The sequence below is a fragment of the Melanaphis sacchari genome, unplaced genomic scaffold, assembly GCF_002803265.2.
Source record: "Melanaphis sacchari strain LSU unplaced genomic scaffold, SCAv2.0 Contig0_pilon_pilon, whole genome shotgun sequence".
In the NCBI taxonomy this organism is placed as follows: Eukaryota; Metazoa; Arthropoda; class Insecta; order Hemiptera; family Aphididae; genus Melanaphis; species Melanaphis sacchari.
In genome coordinates this window covers 17,953,789-17,977,615 of record NW_020270366.1, presented here as the reverse complement: position 1 = coordinate 17,977,615, position 23,827 = coordinate 17,953,789, and the positions used below count along the sequence as shown (strand labels likewise).

The following is a 23,827-nucleotide window of genomic DNA, read 5'->3' as shown; positions in this document are numbered from 1 at the left end:
TAAAATTGAATTCCTAAACACATAAAAAGACATATATTTTATACAACTGGGAGTCATATAAATATATATATTCAAAAATGTACAGTTTTGGTTATTTTCATTACTTGAACAAAAAATCTACTTATAATAAAATATGTATAATTTTCTTTTTTTTTTTTACAGTAGCATTACTATAGTAGCTTAATTGATTTTTTTCTTCCAATATTTATTTATTTTTTTATTTTTTTAATATAATTTAAGCTGAGAAAACAACAAAATACAATTTTTGTCAGGTGTGGGGTTCGAACCCACGCTCCCGTTTGGGAACCAGAGCTTAAATCTGGCGCCTTAGACCGCTCGGCCAACCTGACTATATAAATGGAGATGTAAACTATTAATATTGTATTTACTCAAACTTAAATATTTTTTTTTTTTTTGTTCATTAATATAATTAAAAATAAAATAAATGATAATACACTGTTATAAAACATTCTAGTATATGACGTTTAAAAATTGTTAATGATGATATTCAGTGGTGATTTTTGATCTAGGAATTGGTATCCAAGAATAAACAATTATGTATCTAGTCATCAACTAAATTTTTAACACCTTTTACACATATTTTTTTGAATCATGTTTCTCCTAGCATTAAAAACTGATCAATTAGGATTTTTTAAAACCTCTTCACTGGATTGCCATAACATTCTAAGCAATTTGGGATAGACAGAGTAAAAACTATAAAAATATACATTATAATTTTTTTTTTTAATATTATATTATGTAAGTGATTTTTTTTTACCTACTTTTATTTAACAAAATGCCTTTAAAAAGAAATTCTTAATTAAATTTAGAAAACTAGCTAGATATTTTTTTTTCAATTATTGTAAAAAGTGTCATTTTTAGATAGTCAATGTAACAAAGTTAATTAGAACTCTAAATTTAAATTATTAGATAATACTTATATCGTATTTAATTTTGAAGATGACGTTATGTATATTGACAGATGTTAATAAATAGCTAAATTTTGGCACCTATATAGTGTCTATAATATAAAGAACAAGATTTTTTTTCTTTATCGTTATTAAAGCTAAATATGAAATCGACGAAAAATGATGGTTTTGTATTATCTTATTTAAATAAAAATTTATATTTTTATATAATTTCTGGTCTTCCCTTTTCGACAATTGTTAGAGAAATATGTGATGATAAAAATGACATTGGACAAATAACGACTTATCTTGATAACATTTTCGCATAGAAATTACATTCGCTTTAAATTCATAATGATCATAATAATAAATATGGCAGTTATTTTCCACTCATGTTAACAACAATAATTATTAAGATATGGTGTTTCAGTCACATTTTTCTTCTTCACGTGTACTTAACGTCTATAAACATTAAATTATTTATTTGTTGTTGTAATTATTAATGACAAATGTCATGCTTAAAATTATTTATTCCATAAAAACATATATTTCATTACATTAATACACCATTTAATGCTCGATATTTTAAAATGGTATTAAAATATTAAAGAAGGTTTATCAAAACTTTTTTTAATATAACATAAAATATATTATACGGCGTATTATATAGGCAATATCTTGAAATATTGTTTTAAAACGACAATATTTTAAAAAATTTAATTTATCAATTGAGGCATTAATGGACTATATATTGTATAACATATTTAATGATTAATCAAACATGTTCACGTATTCAATAACAGTTAATATAATCTGCCAATTTAAAATTACCAAAAGAAAAAAATCTAATTTTTGTTAAATCCTATACCTATGTATAGTTTTACTATTACATTTATTCTATTAGATTCAAAATTAATCATATAGACAATCACTGACTACCCAACAGTTTATCAAAATTAATTAATCCATACAATGAATAATATAAATATAAAATAAATCAATAATCTATAGTAACTAATTTAAATTTCCAAACAATTTATATATTTTATATATATTGTTTTATTTCAATGCTGGCCGTCAGAATTAAAGATATAAGAATTTAACAAAATTAAATGTAAAACTAAAAATCTATTGAAGTTAGCGTAATAGGATAAATATAAAACCAATAGCACATAAAGATGACTTAAAAACTAAAAAATGAATCTTCTTTGTAGGCAATTTGCATAATTTTATAGATTGATCTGTTCGTCGTACAAAGTGGTAAATATAAAAAATAAGGCGAACGAACCTAAAAATAAGGAATTTTAAAATTAATCATAGAAAAAAACTCTGAAAAATTAACTAACCTATGGATAAGATTCCACAGAGAGTCTTTATTTCAGTTAGCTCGCCTATTTATTTTTTAGCTATATGATATTTGTTCATAATCATGAGTTTATATATACTAAGTTTATACGAGTATATATGTTCAATTTTCAATAAATAAGCTGCAAAACTCCTAAAACACTGGTTTTGATTTATCTTTAAATACACTAAAATGTCCGTTTGAGAAGTCATAATTTATGACTATTATGAGCTAATATTGTCGTTAAAAATAAACAATTTGACTGGATATTTTATTTTAAATACAAAGCACTTTATAATTACTATATTACTATTAAAATTTATAAAAATAAATATTAAATGGTAATAATAGTTAAAAAAAATTGATTGTGTTTTGAGTAAAAAAAAAAAAATTTCTATACACTAATAATCAAAAATTAGCTCATTTAAGATAATAGCTTTGAATAATAAACATTAATAACAAACAAATATTGATAATAATTTATTTATAATAATGTTTTTAAATTAAAAGTTTTTTTATATCAAAGCTAACAATGGAAGTGTTTTGAAAGTACAGAAACTTAACGAAAAAATAACAATAATTTCAATTCGATTATAAAACATAATATAATCAACTGTGTTTGATTAGTGCATAAATAATTTACAAAATACTAAATATAATAATACTAATACAATTAATTTACAGTCATGTACTCAATACATCAACGATAAATATACAACTAACTTATTAATAATTTTATGTTATGTTTTATCTACATTGTATGACTATAGGTACATAATTTGTTTGGTGCTTACAAAATTATAAAACATAATAAATGTATCAATTTATAATCAGTTTAAAAAAATATAATATTATTTCATATAAATACATGTGTTGGATACAATTATTATTTATGATCAACAACTCTATTAAATCATAAGTACATACCTAAAAATTAAAATTAATCGGATCTTGTATATTTTATAAACAAAGATGCAATACAATATAAAATTAAACAAATAATATTACGATAATATCACTGGTATAATAAATTAGGCACTGAATTGTATTGATAACATACATTTTATTCATATCGCACAATTATTATAGTATAGATAAGTATGATACCTACCTAACTGTTTCGTTAAACATGCTTAATAGTTATTAGTTAAAACTAAAAACTATGTAAAAACGTTATTCTCAAAACATCTCTCAATGAAATTGCGATATATAGATTATATAATACTAAACCGCGTTTCTGTCTTATTATAGTTTATACTCGTAATAACGTATTCACAAATCTTTGTAACGTTTCAAAATGTTTTTCATGAAAATTAAAAATACCGTTAATTATAAACCAACTATTGTAATGATAATACGATAGGGAAATAAACTATATCGGTGTATTTGTATAATGGTTGTACCGATATCACAAGTAATATTTTAAACCGTTTCGAAAACTCATTTTGCGTACCTACTCTCGTTCTGCTATTCAAGTCGAGTAACTCGAAATCGAATAAATAAATAAATAATCAAATAAATAAATAAATAAATAAATAAATAAATAAATAAATAAATGTGCTAAAAATGAAACTCAAAATACGACTTTCGTGTTTTAATCAAACTTGAGATAACTTAGACAACTTCCATCCAAATTGACCGAGACCATTTCAGCAATGAACTATATTTAATAGGTATCAAAAACATAAAGTTCGATGAATTTGTCAGTAGAGCGACGATTCCGGTATTGACACTCTGAATGTTTCGATCGAACAAAGAATACAATATAAAGTATGTATCCAGCTCGACTAAGTGCAAAAACTATGACAAATTATCGAAATATTATGTTCTCGGCGTATACACAATAAATTATTATTATTATTTTTATGATAAAAATGCAACGCGCGCTTTATACCGATGTATAACAGTATGCCGCGCGCTTAACAAATAACTATCATCCTATAATGCTTGTACATTCCGCATACTAACTATATAATCGTAACTATACAGAATAACTATAACTACAAAACTATGTTGAGCTATACGAGGTATCGTATATATTTCCTAATGACTGAATATATGCCGCCATGCTGCGTCATGGATCGAAAATAAATGACGTTAATTCACCTGCGAAAAAAAAAATTCAAAACATCCGTCCGTCAATATTACTCTTACAACTAATATCTGGTAGTAATATTAGTAGAATATAATAATATATTAAATATGATAAATATATATATATATATATATATATATATAATTTTTTTTATTAATATAATTTTTTATTTCGGTCATCTATTGCGAGCATTGAACTTTAAGTTTAATCGATGTAGTTGAAAATATAATGACAAAAAATGCACAGTGAAAAGACCTTTCAGTGAGAAGGTACTCCGTAATGAAATAAATAATACGGTGTTATGACAATGAATAATAATATACCGTACACTACTCACTTCGATGTCAATACCGATTCAACGTCAACAACGGTGGATGATTCTGACTTAACGACCTCGGCGACTGTGGACGATTCCGCCAGTTTCTTCGCGTTTCGGGCTTGTACCAATTTGTTGATTTCGTTATAAGTGGTCATCATGGGCACCGAATCGTCCGGTGACCTTTGGGATACGCACGATGAGAATATCATCTCGCAATTCTTGTTGTCTTGACCGTCCTTGGCGGCTTTCATGTACTTGAAAAATCGCAATATCTCTGGATTCTCGGACGATGGTTTGCGCAGTTCGTTCAGCTCTCTGAAACCAAACATTTACGATTAAGATTGTTTTTTTGTACATTTTAAATACTTTAAACTATATTACTTTTTCTACTATACATACTACATGCATCATTATTGTAAATTTTTATTTTGTATCGTCAGCATAAAATGCTATTATAAATAAAACTATAGTATAATGTGTATTATATCATGCTAAATAATAATTTATATATTTTTATTTTTTTTTTATTATTACTATTGACCTAAGTAAAATAACTTTATACTTGTTATTGTAAAAAAAAGAAATATATACATTTTATGATTTACTCAATTATGTTAAAAATTACATGGATATAGTTTAAATATATTTAATATATTATAATTTATTCAAATATATACAAAATTAAAAATAAAAATTGTAACTTTTGAATAGCTCAATTAGTTTATACTATTGTATATACCTAGTAGATATATATATATATATTTTAAATCTACATCTACAGTTAAAATTTAATTGGTGGACACTATACGTTTGTTAAATAAGATAATATATTATTATGTATGAGGAAAGTATCAATATTTATTTTCTCAGCTTCAAATACTTCAATAATATAATATAAGAAATTGTAAACAACTAGTTGTAAAAAAATATGGAAAATTTTTCTTAAATTATTATATATATATATAATATATATATATATATGTATTAAAATGTAAAAAAAATGTAATTAAACTATATAACTCTCTATATCCACCACAAGCAATGTTTATTAGAGATAGATACATCATTAATGTGTATATGTATGTATTTCTTTTTGTAAATGTAATTGTTTGATTGATTAAAAAAAAATAAATAAATATAAACTGATAGTTTAATAATTAAATTATTAAAATAATTAATTTAATGTATAATGTGTTTTACTGTTACCTTAATAGGTAACTGCAATTTAAAAAAAAAAAAACCCTATTAAGATTCCAAGAAAAATATATTGATATTAAATGTGATTACATTTTATGGTAAAAAACACATACATTGTTTTAACTTGATACATGTGATATTGGTTTAATATATACCAGTATATTTTACGATTTTACGATTGGTTAATATTTTTTAGTATTCATTTAGTTTTAAATCAATAACATTAAACTATGTTAATAATAAAAAAAGTGAATGTAACTAAATATAAAAATTACATTCAAATTTCGTAATACGCTCGTTAATGGTTTTTATATTAGTATCTATGACCAGACAATTAATTAAAATAATAATGAAATTTGTGTTTACATTTATTTCACGTACGGTTATCAAATCAGTTTTCGTATGAGAAAAAATATTTTAAAAGTTTCTACAACTACTGATAGTAATTTTTGGCTTAAGGAATGATTGTTTTATCAAACTTTCACATTTAGCCTCTTTTAATAAAATGACAAAAATGTACCCGGACAGTTGTTTGCCTATATAAACTAGTGTAAGATGATTTTCTAACATATAAATATAAATAAACGTAGATGATTCTTTAATATATTCAATACATTTAAAAATAAAATAAAACAAACCGGGTATAATATTTATTAGTTTTTAAAATGTGTTTTGATGTAAATATTATTTTTACTTTTATAAGTAGATCAATTTTAGCATAAACTATTCAAGTATAACTTAAAAAGTAAGATTGCTTACTCTATAACAACTTAATTGTCTTTAAACTAACATATTTTATACACATTACACGATGAAAAAATATATACATGTAGATTATTATAGTGTAACCCAATTTAAATATAATAAAAAAGCTATTTTTTCATTTTAATTAGTATAGTATAGAATATGTTTTAAATGCAAATTTAATTAACCAAATAATCGTTCCATTTCAACTAAAATTTCTAAATATGATGTGAAACATTAGACAAAAACTTAACGAAGGATAACTATTTTAATGTGGATGGGAATAGTGTGAATTCTATTACCACATTAAATTGGTAAATCATTGTACGATACTTCAATACTCTATACACTTATTTAATGCGTACTACGCTTAACTGTAAATATGTTTTATAACTATTAAAATATTATTTAAATAAATATTATTGTTTATAAAATTTTATTTTATTATACAAATGACTTGTATAATTAAAGATTATTTATCTAAAAATATATATGACTTTTCTTAGTAAGATTATACATTTTTACTAGGGTTCACAATTCTATTTTAATTATTATGTCTTTAACCATTAAATGAAAATTTTAACAATAAAAAATTTCAACTAAATTTAAATAAATTAAAAATAAATCTAACATTGACCAGTCTACACAAAAAATATAATATATATTATACATTTTGAACTTTCCTTGAAAAACATAACAATGCATCTTCTATTGGGGTTATTATATTATTATTGTTGTTGATCTTTTAGAATAAGCATTAATTGATGTAAACGACATTAAAACTAATTTGTACGATGTTGGATAGTACTTTTCAAAATCTATTACTAATCACACAATAAAAATACTATCATATAGTTCTGTGCACTGCACCTATAGATCATTATAACTCCATTATTGTCCCATAGAGCCAATTAATAATTTCGAATGTATGAATCAAAATACTAGCTATTATAACTGCTTTATCATATTATTATGTTTTATAATAATAAAAGTAAAATAAAATTATTGTTGACTGTAGTAATATCATTATTAGCAATTGTACGCGAATGCCATGGTCGGGTGACGTGTTGTATTTTTAAGCGGAATAGAAAACAATATCGTTGTCGACTATTACTCTTTAAATACTACGAGTATTCCTACTCGTCCGTTTAAGTAATAATATTATTCTAATAACATGTTTGTCTAACAGCCTAATAAGAAGAAGCTCGTCACGACCTACATATTATGGCAAGCGCCAACAAAACAATAGGCACGCGATTAAAACACTTTTATGCACATCGGCCGAGTGAAAGTATCAGTGCACTACGCATGTACGACAATTTGGCAACTTATTAATTATAATTTATCGTTTGTATTGTGCTAAATAGAATTTATTGCTGTCCAATAACTCTGTGGTGCGGAGTATCAGTCAACCATCGATCGATCAAACCGCGTTTTTATGCATTCATATTCTACAATTTATTGTATGTACTAATGATGAATATTTACTGTCAGCACAAATAAAATTTGAAAATATGACGTTATTATTTTAATGCGGCACTACTGGTGCTGATAAATTTCTAATTTAGAATAACACTCACGCGGTCACACACCTACTCACTGCAAGAAATAATTTACATTGTGTATTTGTATTTAAAGAATCCTGATAACCACTATGTGTAGTTGTATACGTAGAACTTAACGCTACGATACAATAACGATTTGGACACAAACGAAAAAGTACCCACACAATTTTTTTTAGTAATAATAATAATAATAATAATACAAATCATGACTTTGTAATAAAAATATATAGTATTTTCTTGCAACCAAATATCGTTATTTTTTATGTTTAAATTGTTTTTTAAGCCCACTTAAAATAAGAAAAGTATTAATTATGTACCAAGAATTTTTATGACTCCCGCAGTCCCATAGTTCATGTGTAACAAATAAATCATATAATATTTTCTGATTATTATAATATAATTATCATTTTAAAAAAAGTCTATGTTATTAATATCCTTGTATTTCTTATGTGAATCAAAATTTTAAGTTCGTCGTCCATTTACATTGTATAATATTTATATATTAATATACTATAATCTGTTTGTAAATATTTAGTAAATTTAAAATATTTAATTTAACATTTATGTTTTCAGACGCTTACACTTAAGATCATATTTATGATTTGTATTGCTAATTGGTCGTTTGATAAATTTAAATGAATAATAAAACTATATATTTGAATGTTGTTTTTATTTTTTTGCTATTCAGTTAAAGAAGAAATTATTAATTTAATTACATTAAAACTATAACCTACACGTACTATAATCGTTATTATACAAGACTTGTTCTGTATATTTTTGCATAAAATATTTTTGTTTAAAACATTTTATTGTCGTATATTTTTTTTTATTTTCAATAACTTCCAATATTTTAGGACAATCTGTAAACACTGATCGTAATACTAATAACATCCCGAATTACTTTTATCTTATTGAACAAAGATTTTTATAATAATAAAAAATACCAATTATTTTAAGATATTTTTCGTCAACGATTAATTGCATAATTCTGTAGTCTGTATGCACATGGAAATAGTTTGTTAATCATATTTATCACTCCGTCGGCATCTCACATAGATTCATGCTAACGTACCTTTTTTTTACTTGTACTTTGTACTTAAATGAATATTAAACATACATGAAATAAATAATGAATATACCTATGCAAAAATCGGTGATAGAAAATACAAAAACATACCTGCTGAGTTGCGCTGATACAAGATTGCTGTACGGCGCGAACTTGGCAGGGTTCTTGTACATTTGACACACCAATCGTTCTCGACACGGTTCAGTCGTGTACCCGAGCTGCTTGTATACCGTATCGATCCTGGACAGCAGTGGACTGTAAAATGGATCGTAGTTGGCCAACAGGTGCGAGCTGGCCGGTATCGTATGGAATACCTTAAAGTCCTCAGTCTTATCCTTTGTGTAATAGTTGCCCGACTGGAGCTTGGTGCTTGACACAGTGTTTTGACCATATTTCAATGGATACCTGAAGTCACGCAATAACAAATAATCATTAATACATTGAAAAATATTAGTAACATGTATACATGAAGTACCTATATATACTTAATTTTTTTTTAAATGACTTAATTTAAGCGATATTGGTTGCGAATTGCATTAACGTATAGGTATGCGATCGTACGAAAACGAAGAATTTGTTTGAAGTGCATCCCGCACAAATGCACAACTAAGATGTAGTACCAAATATGACGATGAGTTTTGTATCTACGTGTCATTTAAAATTCTCTCCTAACAATTTTCAATTCAGCCGTGCCACTTAATTTCATCAATCAAATACTATATTTTACCCATTTTTTTTTTTTTATTACTATTATTATTATTGGATTATCAATACCATAATATTAGCTTTAATAGATAGTAGGTACGTGAATGCATTATTTCAACTGTAATACCGTCATGTATATGAATAACAAAAAAAAAATAAAGATGAATGAAACATCGGTATTATGTCAACTCGATGTCTACTTTTAACGTCAACAACATTAGTATACATATAACATAGTTAACATAGTGGGTAAATTTTATCTTGACCTAAAATTTTTAATTAAAAGCTAAAAACGAGTGTGTTATGTCGATAAAAATAAACGATTTAACAGAATTTTATCGTCATATAGCACCTATATAAAATAATATCGTTTTAAATATTATATGCTTGATTATATTTCTGTTTAGTCGCCTAGGACATTAATACGTGTGCAGGTATATACACGGATGCAATCAATCTGCTGATAAATCAGGAATATTTAAATACCATCGTAGGTAGGTATAATATATTAGGCATATGGCCTAAAAAGAATATACTGTTATACGCTGCACTATTTAGACCCTATGATATTTCGTAAGCGTAATGACTCGTTAGGATTTATCCTGTAACTTGTAAATCTTCCGAAGTCATTTATGTTTTTGATTAATAGGTATTAAACCAATTAATTGAACCCATGGCAGATGCTGTTCTAAACATGATATTATGACCGTGTGAGATGAGAGACATACGGATAATTAATAACAATATCTTGTACCGTTTTGATTTGATCGTATGCGTTCCGCATAAAATACATCTGAATTGATCAACGTTTAGACGGTGTTTGAAAAATAATAATGATTAACGAGCTCAGTAATAATAATATACGTATTGGTTTATCAAAAACACAAGTACACGCGCTAATTGGATTGTATGATAATTATAATATTAATATGTGTGTATTGTGTATACTACAGTGCATACACGTTTTATCGTTTTCGAATTTATAGGACATGCAGTAAACGCGGTTAATACTCACTTAAAAAAAAAAAATAATCGCCCACGACAAAAATGAAACGTATATATTATTATTAATTCATAGGTAAGTATACAATTCCAAAGATTATATAGAAATCCATGCCACGGTGCGTAATTTAAACAGCAGCTTAGGCGGCTTACTTTAATACCGCGTAAGTGTGTTAATAATAAAATATTTATCATACTTACACAATTTATCTGTTATCTACAGCAAAGTAAACCGTTCCGTTTATACATGTCTGAAATATTCCGACCTCACAAATAGTTTTTTTTTTTAAATTACTCTTCGTTGGATTTTTCGTTAGAAATCGGTAAACAACGTTGTGTGTATATGTTTTTTTTCTCGAAATTTCTGTCGCACTGAATGTTATACGTGCCGTAGAGCAATGTGTAAGAATTGTAATAACGGAGAAACGGAGATTCCTTGGCCTGTCGCGATCGATGTTCATTATATTATATGTTGCGTTTCGTTTCCGACGTCTTTCTTTCCCGTACGTATATACGATCGAATAATAAAAATATGATAAATTAACGATGTTTTGAAACATGGCGTCCAAGTTTGTGACGCGTGCTGCAATAGTTATATATTGTATACAGTGATATATTTTGTGCGATGAAAACCACGCGGCGCTTCAATTATTTCATCGGTCTATTATAGACGGTCTATCAATATCACAATACGAACGGAACAATGTACCATGGAAATATATCATAAAGAAACATATTAATAAAATACTAATTTAGAGTATGTATGAATTGTATGTTATAATAACAACGAAATCCGTGCACAGAAATATTGTTTTGACCGAAATTTAAAAACTCGAACATTACAAAATGATTATTTTATGTCCAATTAAAAAAATAATATATATATATAAGTATTATACTTATTTTGAAAATGAGCATATAGAGGTGGATGAATGGGTTGAATACTGAAGTACATAAAAACTTTTATTGCGGCTTTACTATTTTGAAACTTACTAATAACAGTTCGTCATTACAAACATTTATAAAGCACTTTCATCAGCAGTGAAAAAAAATAAATATTTTAAAATCTTGATTATTTTATTTTTGTATAACAGTATTAGGTTGTTTATCGCTGAAATTGACATATACGATTAAATTCATAATCGGATGAAAACTTTTTATCAGCTTATGATTCTAAAATATTAATTTAAACACCAATCGTGATTATAGATACTTGGCGGGTGATATTATAAATGGCATGCATGTATTACGAAGAACACGTTTACGAAAAATTCATAATTGCCCGGCAATAGTTCGTTGCTCGAAATGATTTCCAACGCGCAGATTGCGACAATATCGAAAAACAATATCGATGACTTACTCCCTAACTATTATTCCATTCATGCATGTGAATGTTAGTATAACCTAATCTCACTTTTACGGATACGCCGCCACATAGTGAAAAAATGACATACCACGTCCGCGGAAAGTGTATATAATTATATTATGATTTACGATTTCTTCGTACATCACGTACGCTATTAAATTCGTATATTGTAATATAATGTAGTTACATCTCTGTGTACTTTAATATACACCACCATATACCAATTTCCATTTTTTTTTACTATTTTAAAAGTATACCTTTATAAATTATATCATATATATTATATACCTGTGACACCTGTGGTGGTAGTTAAATATATTTTTTTTTAATTACACGGTATTGCTACGTGAAACTTTGACATATTCATGCTACGTATTATACTCAGCACGCCTATAACAAGACCCTTAATACTCAAAATGTATTAATTTTAGCATATTATTATACTTGGATAGTAAAATGAGATCTCTACAATGCTCGACAATATCAAAATAAATATAATTTTACACTTGGCTGACTCTAATAAATGCCAATATTGAATTTTTAAATTGTTTACTAATTTATTTAGACAGACGGTTTAAATCGATTTTTATCAAAGCTATAGATTATTTGATTTGTATCTTTTAGCGGTCTTGTTCTATAAGTGTGCGACTTTAATTCAACAGCAAATATCTCACCGTTAATTATATGCATAGGTTTTCTACCTATCTCCTGTTCAAACTTTAAGTCTTGAGAATATACTCTAAGAAATATATTTTACTTAAAATAAGTGATTTTACTTTCATAATTATACCGAAAATTAGCTTCATAAAATTGTATATTTTATTGGATGAATCAAATTTTTAGAAAACTCAATAATAAATAAATAAATAATTTTGTTTCAAAAATGAATGTCTCCGGGTCACTTAACTATAAATAAATTTGTTATGTAAGTCATTTATAAAATCGACGATGACGCATACAGTGGACGCCCTAGTATATAGATTTACACTCAACATTTTTGTGGAAACGCACCAGTGACTCGGACTCTTGCATATTATACATATTGTGTATGTAATAAAAATATATGTATATAAATATGATAAGAATACAATTTAAATTGTATACCTTTTCGATTAGTAATTATAAAACTATACGTCATATATTAATGTTTGACACACATTCCGTTGCACACAGAAACATATTCAATGAATTTCTCTTTTGGAAATGCGTCCACTGCGCGAGTAAGCGTTGTAGCGTATTGGCTGAGGCTCGAGCACCGAAACATCACGACGACCTTGACGGTTCGACTACTCTGGTTAGTGAATATTATATTTATTCAGTATACACATATAATGTGTTATGATGTCGTCGCCACGGCAGTTACGACTAAAACGATTAATTTTAAAAAAAAAAAACGTAAAAATATTGGGTGTCTATGTTGTCTATCCATAAAGTTGATACGATGTCCAGATGTACAACGTTTTTGTGCTCTTGATTTCTTATTGGCAATTATCGCACGTTATGTAGATTTTGTTCCGAATATTTTGATACGGACGATTCGCGTCTAGTTCAATGTCGTATAACAGTGTTGAAAATTTAGTATAGCTATAGGTAAGATTTTTTCCCAGTATTATTTAGAGTCATAAAAAAAATTTAAAATTAAATAAACGAAAACATATTATTATAATTATTTTATTTTTTAACATCAAAAATAGATGTGGTATAGTATGCTGTAAAAAAATTTTAAATTGTGGTTCTAGAAAAACAAAAATATCCTTACCTAACGGGAGTTGGTATATTGTATAAGAATATAATATATACTCGTTTTAATATTATGTATACCTAATAAAAATAAACTGTGTTGGTGTTTAATAAAATGTCTTATTTCGATTGATTCGTCTCATAATAGTCAATACGCGATAAGCAAAAATATAATCGATTAAACCTAACACAAAATATTTTTCTTTTTATTAACACATGTTTAAACAAGTTATAAATTTCATGGTAATTTGTTCTAGCCGTTATTAATCTATTGTTATTGGCTGATGTTTAATAGTACAGCGTTTTCGAAAACAATTGATTCAAATTTTACTTTTTACTGTTTTGTAATTTTACCGTAATAATATAAGAAGTTGATGAAATTTTGAAATTCTTATCTTCTGATGGATAAAAATATTTTTGAGAAAACAATTAAGTTTACACTCTTTAATAAGTTTGACATAATAAGGTAGCAACAGTACTATATACTATATACATTCTTTTCATAATGACGTTTTATCGGAACTCTTCAACTTTTGATTTCGCTCTCATCAGGCAAAAGATGGACACGACATTTACGCCAACTAGGTTCTCTATAATAATAATTGAGGTTAAAATGACTTCTGCCGACTCTGTGCGTTTTTCTCTTTTTGTTATTATTATTACTATTATTACTTTTTTATTATTATTATTATTACGACTAGAAGGAATTCATAGACCGGTCACTTTAGTCACGTACAAAACCAAAAACTGGTTCCACACACGCGTGCGCACATATACGTCAGCTCATCCGTGAGCTCTCTCTCCTTTGTATCATTTTTGGAGAGTGTTTGACGACGACTACAGCCGCGACGATGACGTTTGGTCAACCGAAATGTATTTAATTAATAACAATAATAATGATGATTTCCCAGTGCGTGCTCACTCGCATTATCTATAACACACACAATCAATGAAAAAAAAAAAATCAAACGCAAAAATCGCGCAAACGGTCGTTCGAACCAGATGACGTTCTGGAAGCACGTCCGCATGCCTTTCGTTATTGTTTTGTTTTTCTGTTCCACCGTCCATAGTTTCTACAGTTTTCCATTATATGTTCAATAATAATAATAACAAAGATGAAATTACATTATTGATTTTTAAAACATTTTGTGTTTTTGAACAGTTCGTTTTCGCGTCACCGTTCACGACGAATTGCCGCTAACTATCGTTCTAGTATTTAATTCACTCTGCAAATCCGCAAATATTATCATTATATTAATATAATAATACAGGGCTATTCACCAAATACGTTTACTTTTACCATCTAGTAATGAGTTAATCAAATTCTGGTTTTTTGAATTTTTAAGCTTATTTTCAAATACTTAAATTTTGTATACAATGAGCCTTGAGGAAAACCGTATGATGCGATAAAAGTGAGCACGTTCGATTAATTGTTTTGTATATTATTTTATATGTATATATATGTACATATATATAGAGGCAATAAGCACCCAAACTGCAGCTACTACATTCCATACGCATCAATACGATATGATTATATTGCGTAATATTATTAGACCGCATTTGATTTACTTTAATCGTAAATTTTTAAGAAGCACATAGCCACATAGGTAGTATAATTTACCGGAAAAAAATCTGTTCCATATTCCGATGATGTTAACGTCGTGATTTAAGTATATACGAGTATAAAAATATTTTAAAAGCTTTAATCTAGTTACCTCAAATTAGGTATTTACTTTTACTTGTAGGCATACATTTTTTCGCTAGATCATATAATGGGTAAAAAAGGACTATGTGAATAATATATTAATATGATACACTTCGGATGTAAAGATTTTTTTAAATATCATTTCGCATAATTTTGTATATTTTTACCGCGAGTGCGTCATGTGTATATCATACGCGTTTATGAACACGATTATTCAAATTTTCGACCACACGACTGTGTTTACGTATAATGACAACACAATACGATCGGGGCAATCTTACACAATGCGATAATACATTTAGTTAAAACACACGACTTATCATCTTTCGTCTTTAAAAATGGTCATGTGGTTTTAATGAATCGTTTACCGTCTACGCTGTGTACAATGTGTAAAACTGTAATGATACAACGCGATGAACATAATTACATTTCGCCTATTACTGCAAAATAACACTGTTCAAAAAAATTCTATTAATACTATTACACTGATATAATATACGTATTATACCATGATTATAGTCGATTTAGGCTAAGACGTCATCCGTTTAGTAGAAGCTAAATACACCGATATTTATTAAGCAGCAAACGACGAAACAGTCCTGCGACTGTTGATTGTGCGTAACGAAACGTGTAATGACATGAATTCATTTACACATTATTATTGTATTATTGATGTTGCAAATATTCCCACTGAATACGAAACAACGCGTTATCCTCCAATCTTCTACGTCAATACAAAAATATTCCCAAAGTTTCACGTCTTATTGCAATATAATAAATAATAATATATAAATATACAATACGGTATCATACATTATCAATGACTTGCAACAATGGTGTGTAATACACGATGTTTTTGAGAGAAAACAAATATGTTTTCATCTTCAGCAACTAAAATATTAGGTCAAAAACACAACATACTAAAACCGGATTTTTAGTTATAATATAATATAAGCGCAGTGAGGAGCACGCACTGTTGGTAGGTACACTATAAAAACGTATAATATAATAATACCTACATTTTTATTTCCCGTAAAACAAATTACAAATTTTTTTCTCACGAACATTACTCGCGCAATTTAAATTTAATTATTATTCAACTTAATTAATTGGGGATATATGATTTTAAACGCGATATAAACGATTTTTTATCTACATATAGGTATAACGGAATTAATAATTTAATACCTAAAATTTTACGCTTTACAGTTGAATTAAAAAAATATTTAACACTCTTCAAAACGCTTATTAAAAACTACAAACATTTCAATAAAGACAATTGATATATATAACAATAGTAACAATATAAGTACACATTTCATTGTTGTATATAGTTTGACTAATCTTAGCCTTCCCCTAAGGTTATACCAAAACTCGAAAGCTTAAAAAGAATACGACGCGACTTGATTATTTGTAGATGACTGCTGCAACTTTTTTTTATATTTCTCCAGCTGCGGGCTGTTTTTATGGTCATCGGGTTACTTCAAATAGATTTTAACGAATCATATTGTAATGAACAGAAATCTTCATATTTCAAAACTGGGACGCGTGGTTCTTAAACGAAAAATAGCTATACGAATACGTCGTGTGAACCGGATTCACAAACAATCGTGTCGTGCGCAATTTCAGTGTCAAAAATATCATGATATTATTCGTATTTAAGTCAAAATCAAATTTTTATATTCAAAACCATTTAAACTTTAACGACTGTCTTTTTATGAGTATTTTACAATAGAATTATATCAAATAATTGTGTAATCCTAACGGTAATATAATTGCTTCAAAAATATACTCTGTATATATTATACGAACACATCGTAATAAATCATATTATCATTCATTTAAATTCATAAATTTATACTTATCCGCCTCAATTAGACGTTTACTGATAGCTTTAGTTCATTAAACTTATAACAAAGAATAAAAACATTGCTAAAAATATAATAACGTTTGATTACTCAAAAACGTAAAAACGGCATATATTTTTATAATTTAAGCCATGCCCACAATATATGTGCCTACATATTATGAACTGGTGCAAAATTTTGTCTTTAAACATGCTAATCAAGTTCCCAAAAGATATTTTTGACAAATTGCGAATAATTCAACTGAAATACAAATGTTTAGTCAACATTATATTTTGTCAGACACCAGTATTCCTCGATAACGATTAGTATAAACAACTAACAAGTCGTGCACACGTTGACACGTACATTATTCTTATACAATATAGACAATACATACACACACACAACATATACGCTTTTGAATTTCGATTCGATAATGTAAATATTTATGCATATAGTATAGGAATATACCGAAAAATATCATCAGTTTAGCGAGTAGATTGACAATGTGACATAATATTTAGGAAATAATACAATTATTAGTTACCTATTATTGCTACCGTAGCTCGCGGTTATTGCATTCACATTGTTATCTGGTGGATACGTCCAAATGCCTTGGTAACCCGTTTCCGAACCAGAAGTGTCTGCGGCACCAGCTGTGTCGTAACCCAGACCGATGTTCGATTGTTGGTCTTTAAATTCAAAGTCACTCAAACCGTCCGAACCGGCTCCCGGGCCAAAGTGCGATGAACTCGATGCGAAATTCGATACACCTGTAACGAGTTATCACACTATAATTATTAACAGTCGTCAAATACAAATAAAGCTTTTAAAGTGTCAAGATTAATTAATGGAAATATATGTCATTTTAAAAACATTTAAGTTTTAAAAAATCGCAGATCTCCGAATTATTCTATTCGTATTAATCAAATTAAAAATGTATAGTTAATATTTTATAACTAATTAATTTTAAAATATATGTGTGTTTTTCTAGAGACACATAAAATGTTATTAATTTTCTAAACGAGAATTAAATTAAATTAAGTAAAAAATAACGTTTTTCTTGATCGCAATTATAATTTAAATTATTTATTAAACCACAAAATAAATTTTCCAAAATCACTCTTAATCGTCTGTTTTAATGATATACAGAGTAAGTAATACTCAGTGAAAATAAATCATGTAAGTTTCCATAAATTTATAATAATCCATTTTGTGATAATTATTTATTGAATTATAATTCTGAATCTTTTTTTCAGAAAGCTGATTCTTTCATAAGTATAATTACTTATGAATTTATTGACTATTTAATATTTGCTCACTCCAAATAATGCGTTATCAGTTATTATAGAGACTTTAACGCAATGAATACTTAAACAGAATTTTTATTCTTATTTCCATCTTAATGATGAAACATGGCACAAGTTTATTAATAAAAAAAGGAATATTTTATTGAAATTTGAAAATAAACAGAATAAAAAAATTGTGTATATTATTGTACTTTTTTATTTGTTTTACAGATTTATTTATTTTATATTATTTAATAGCGTAGTACGTATTTATTACTTAAAAATTATAACAATACAGTTTTTCATGTACTATCCACACAATCTACTTAAAAAAACAAAACGTTCAAACTTGTGAATGTATTTCAATATATAAGACCTATATTTCTCTTAATCAATTTCCTTAAAACGAAATTATCTGAGTGAAGAAGGTATAAAAAGTAATTTAAAAGGGAATCTAACAAGTGGTCACAAAGTAAGTAAACTGACACACCGTATAAAGAGAGCAGTGAAAAATAAAAACGTCTTGTCTGCGACACATATTTATTTTCTTATATTACTAGAAATTTTTATCTCAGTACAATTAAATTACACAATTTATTTTATTAATATAACAGGCTAATCAAATTATAGTTTAAAGTTTAGCAAGATAACTGTTAAAATTGAGACAAGAAATACAACATAAATACTAAATTTGAAATAAAAACAATTTTTTAATAAATTTATTGATCATACTATAAAATTGGTAATTTTTTTTTTTTTTAATTACCAAGAAAGAAGGTAAATAATATTATGTAATATATTTTTTTAATATTGACAATATTATATAAATAATTATTATTATAACGATTTACGTACCTTTTGAAACGACTTTTCCAACGCTACCCAATATCGTTGGTAACAGAGCAGCAAGTGCAATGGATTTTATGATCTGTGCACCGATGATGATAGGAAGCAATAATTTTTTCAAGCCAAACGCCAAAAAACCCAATCCAAAACCCGTCAAAAATGAGTTCTTACCAAAGTTAAATCTTGCTGTAACGTAAAATATAATATTTATACATAAAAATAGTGTGTGCCCATCAATTTATTATATCATTAAATTTTACTCGCGAGTATGTATATAAAGTATTATTAGCAATAGGTACAGTATGTAAATTTATCATTTGACTACAGATGTTATAACTTAATATGTTGATAAGACTACGTAAATAATTACGTGTAGGTATGCAAATTTTTACTGCCAAGAAGTAAACAATTTATTATTCAGTAGAATATAAAATTTAACAGTATATAGAACAACATTTTAATTCATAACGGTAATACCATATACTATAAAATCTAAATTTCAGAACATAAACGATTTAAATTAATATTTATAAATGTGATACCTACCTATTATATAATATACCTAACCTTTATTATGTAGAACGGTATTTTTTTTATTTTTTTTTACGTTGTTTCATTAATACATCTTATAAAACGTATGAACGATGTATTTTTATAATGTATACAAAATTTATAATCGTAATCACGTTTACCAATGGTTGCAGAAATTTACTACTAGCTAATCATTATTACTTAATAGTACCTAGGTATATAATGTAATTTTATAAAGCTATACATTTTATAAGATATAGATCATCGTGTGGACACATGTATTAAATACGAGTATAATGTTTAGTGTACAAATTTAAAATATATAGTTATCTAAAATTCTTCTTCTGTTGATTATCACCTATCAGTCACCTGATATCTTACTCCGGCTGTTACTTCTATTGGGGATATTATGTCAAAGAGGTCACAGATATTTTTTTACAAAAATTATGTACCTTATTTCCACTGTTAATTTTTTTCTATCGTCAAAATAAAAAATTATTACCCACTTATAAATTTAAATACGTATCTCTCATTCTATAGCTAAAAATATTGTTTTATAGTCGTTTATGTATAGATAAATATCAAATTTTAAAATTAAAAACCATTGTGTTGATTTACGGTAAAATATTATCTTATTAAATTATTTAGAACTATAATAACTTACAATTAAAATATAATAATATACAAATTATCGTAATTTATTTAATTGCTTTATAAATTATTAACATTTAGAGTGTAATGTATACGAATGTAAATAAAATAATTTATGTCGTAGTTTCATACATAGTAGAATAGTACAAATAAAATAAACAATTTTAATATTTAAAGAAAATTAACATAATATTATACTAGTCTAATAATTTGAGTGATGAAATATGGACTACTACAGAGAAACTAAAAAATAAGAGGAATTATTCACAGCAGATACGCCAGATCAAGTATAATAATGGTATGAATTTGACTGTTGATGAGATTTTATTCATATAACTAAACAAAATCACGTTAAACATTTATTATAATCTATAAACCAAATCTCAAATATTAATCTTTTAATTGTCTATGCATCTCTGTAAATGTATGTTCATGTATAATAGGTACATAAACTTGGATATTTTCTAATCATAAAAAAATAATTCAACCTACCATTCACATAGTAATTATGTTATTACGAGTATATGCTTTCATAGTATTTTAAAATCCAAGCTGTTATAAGATAGTTAATTTAAATAAGCGAACCTTTTTAGAACATATATTAACAATAAAACGATTTTTTTGTTTCATGTAAATTTCAACTTTTTAGTAAATCGAAAAAGACAGAATATCAAAATGTATAATTACTTCCTGCACACATAATAATGACTAATAAAGCGTTTAAGAAAATAATAAATTATACCGTAGCATTTATCAACTATTAAACAAATATCTCTGATGGATTTTCCCACCACCTATAACCTTTGAATTATATTTCTGAAGTAACCTATCTGCCTATATCTACCCACTTACGCAAACGAATTTAAAATCCAAACCACGCGACAAATAATGATACAAATGTATATTATACTCACGCAGTTGATGAAGTTTGAAGAACGACCTTCCGGAAGTCCGGAACATCTCAGCAAAGTCTACGTCTAGAACGTGCGTTCCAGCGTACCGGGCCAGCCTGTCGATCAGGTACTTCTCAGGATCGAGTTCACGGTCGGCCCGGTGATCGACGGTGGCGTTGGCGGTAGTATCCTCGGCGGATCGCTTTATCCGGACGCCGGGCGCCAACTGATACGAGTCGGCCGCGTCCAACATCCTGTCCACCGTGTCCATCAGCTGTCCTTGGAGGTCTTCCGCAGTTGTCATCACGGCCGCTGAATCGTCAGATCCGGTGACGGTGACGGCGCCGCAGAGCGCCATGGCCACTATCAGGGCGGCCGCATATGTGGTCCGATTCATCGCGTTATATCGCGTATATCGCTGTGTCGGATTGGTCGCTGTTCTCGCTGTCCAACGGCTGAAGTGGTCGAACGGCACGGGTCAGGCCACGGATCTCGTCATATCGCGGCGTCCACGCCGTTCGCTCGATGTCTGTTGAATTCAACAATGGGCGGCGACGGACCAACGACTCTACTGGACCAAAATAAAAAAATTATACCTCTTTCACTCCGTCGTTATAATACATATTATAAAAAATACGAAAACACTCGAGAATTCGTTCCTATTATTTCAAAGATCACGATTTTCGATTCCTTTCGCCGCGATTTACCGATTTAAGGTAACGGCGACGATTGGTTCTCTGCTCAGGATCACATCTACATAGCGACGTTCCAAAACAATATAAGCATCGTTAGGTAACGCGTGTGAACTATTTCAAAAAATAAAACTGTTTTTCGGACGGTAAATTAATTAATAATAAAGATAATAAAGTCGTTTTGAAAAATCGATAAGTAGTTCCTATTTAACAACAACGTTTTTTTTACAGCTGATTGGCCGTGCTGACAGTTCAAAAAAATGACCGTACACGGTTTATGTGTCATGACTGTTGTTTTGTCACTAGACAAACGATCGGAATAATAAATTATGGAATTCGCAGCACTTTAGCGGTGGACGTGTAACAATTTAATATTATGATTGTTAGTATTCATTAAAAAAATACACACTTTGACGCCGCAAGCCTTAATAGAATATAATCAAGAGTGTCGACAGATCGTCTGCGGGTTTTCAATTTATCAAAACGTTTTCGTGAATACGACAGAATATCTAAATTTACACAGAGAGGTCCGTCAAGCGGATAAGGCAGTATGCGCCGCGATGTAGGACAGTGCTGCTAATTAATCTTAGTGACGTGTATACCTAATAATACATGTTTAGAGAGAAATCTTACCGGTACTATATTATGTACGTACGGAGGCGCGCAACTGGTGGTTTTCGAAAACGCTGAACGTACATAATATCATAGATACCTATCCACGTGTATGTTATGCAGTGTTCCGGCGATCTCGGGTCCAAAATCGTAAAATCGTATCATACTTTTGTTTTATAATAATAATTAATATTATAAACATAGACTTGAACTTGACATGATCGAGTCAAAACAATATACCTACTTCCTATACGTGTTTCGTATCCGACAACGCAAGTTACTTTCTCGCCGTCCGGAGTAAGGTCTAGGTCAACGCCGATACTAGGTCGCTGCGAGACCTTTCACTGATTTTAAATGTTTTAATGCATTTGTTATAAACATAAATCTACGACGGCGGTGGTAGTTAATAATTATCATTAAGATTCCCAAAACAATAGCGAGGAAGACGCGATCATAAAAAAAATTTCCTATTTTTAATTGTTACCGGATATCGTTCAGTGCTAATAAACGGCCGTAGTGTAATAAACGTCAACTATTGGCGCACGTATTTATTATTAATTCGTCCCAAAACTTATGTGTTTTATACATAATATTTCCTAGTAAACATTCCGGAGTATAGCGTTTTTGTATTTGTGTCCACACATATTACTAGCTGTAGATGTTTTTGATTTATTTTGTTAATAATTAAATTAATGAAGAAGACAAT

General features: G+C 27.8%; 1 protein-coding gene and 1 non-coding gene across 6 annotated transcripts in view; both read right to left on the bottom strand.

The window, feature by feature from the left end:
- Positions 1-266: 266 nt before the first annotated feature.
- On the bottom strand, positions 267-350 carry Trnal-uaa. Its single transcript has one exon. It is a non-coding gene; the product is annotated as a tRNA-Leu (tRNA).
- Positions 351-3,275: 2,925 nt separating this feature from the next.
- Positions 3,276-23,827, bottom strand: part of LOC112596068 — a 32,196-nt gene continuing 11,644 nt past the window's right edge. For 2 of the 5 annotated variants that reach the window (XM_025341565.1, XM_025341550.1), the window contains exons 2-7: positions 21,839-22,388; positions 19,752-19,928; positions 18,155-18,380; positions 9,351-9,644; positions 4,686-4,982; positions 3,276-4,359 (exon numbers count right to left, since the gene is read on the bottom strand). In XM_025341565.1, coding sequence (XP_025197350.1) covers positions 4,356-4,359; positions 4,686-4,982; positions 9,351-9,644; positions 18,155-18,380; positions 19,752-19,928; positions 21,839-22,214 — 1,374 coding nt within the window. In that variant the 5' untranslated portion in view covers positions 22,215-22,388 and the 3' untranslated portion in view covers positions 3,276-4,355. Of the gene's footprint in view, positions 4,360-4,676; positions 4,983-9,350; positions 9,645-18,154; positions 18,381-19,751; positions 19,929-21,838; positions 22,389-23,827 lie in introns of all 5 variants that reach the window. The other 3 variants (XM_025341573.1, XM_025341557.1, XM_025341583.1) reach the window with 2 other exon arrangements.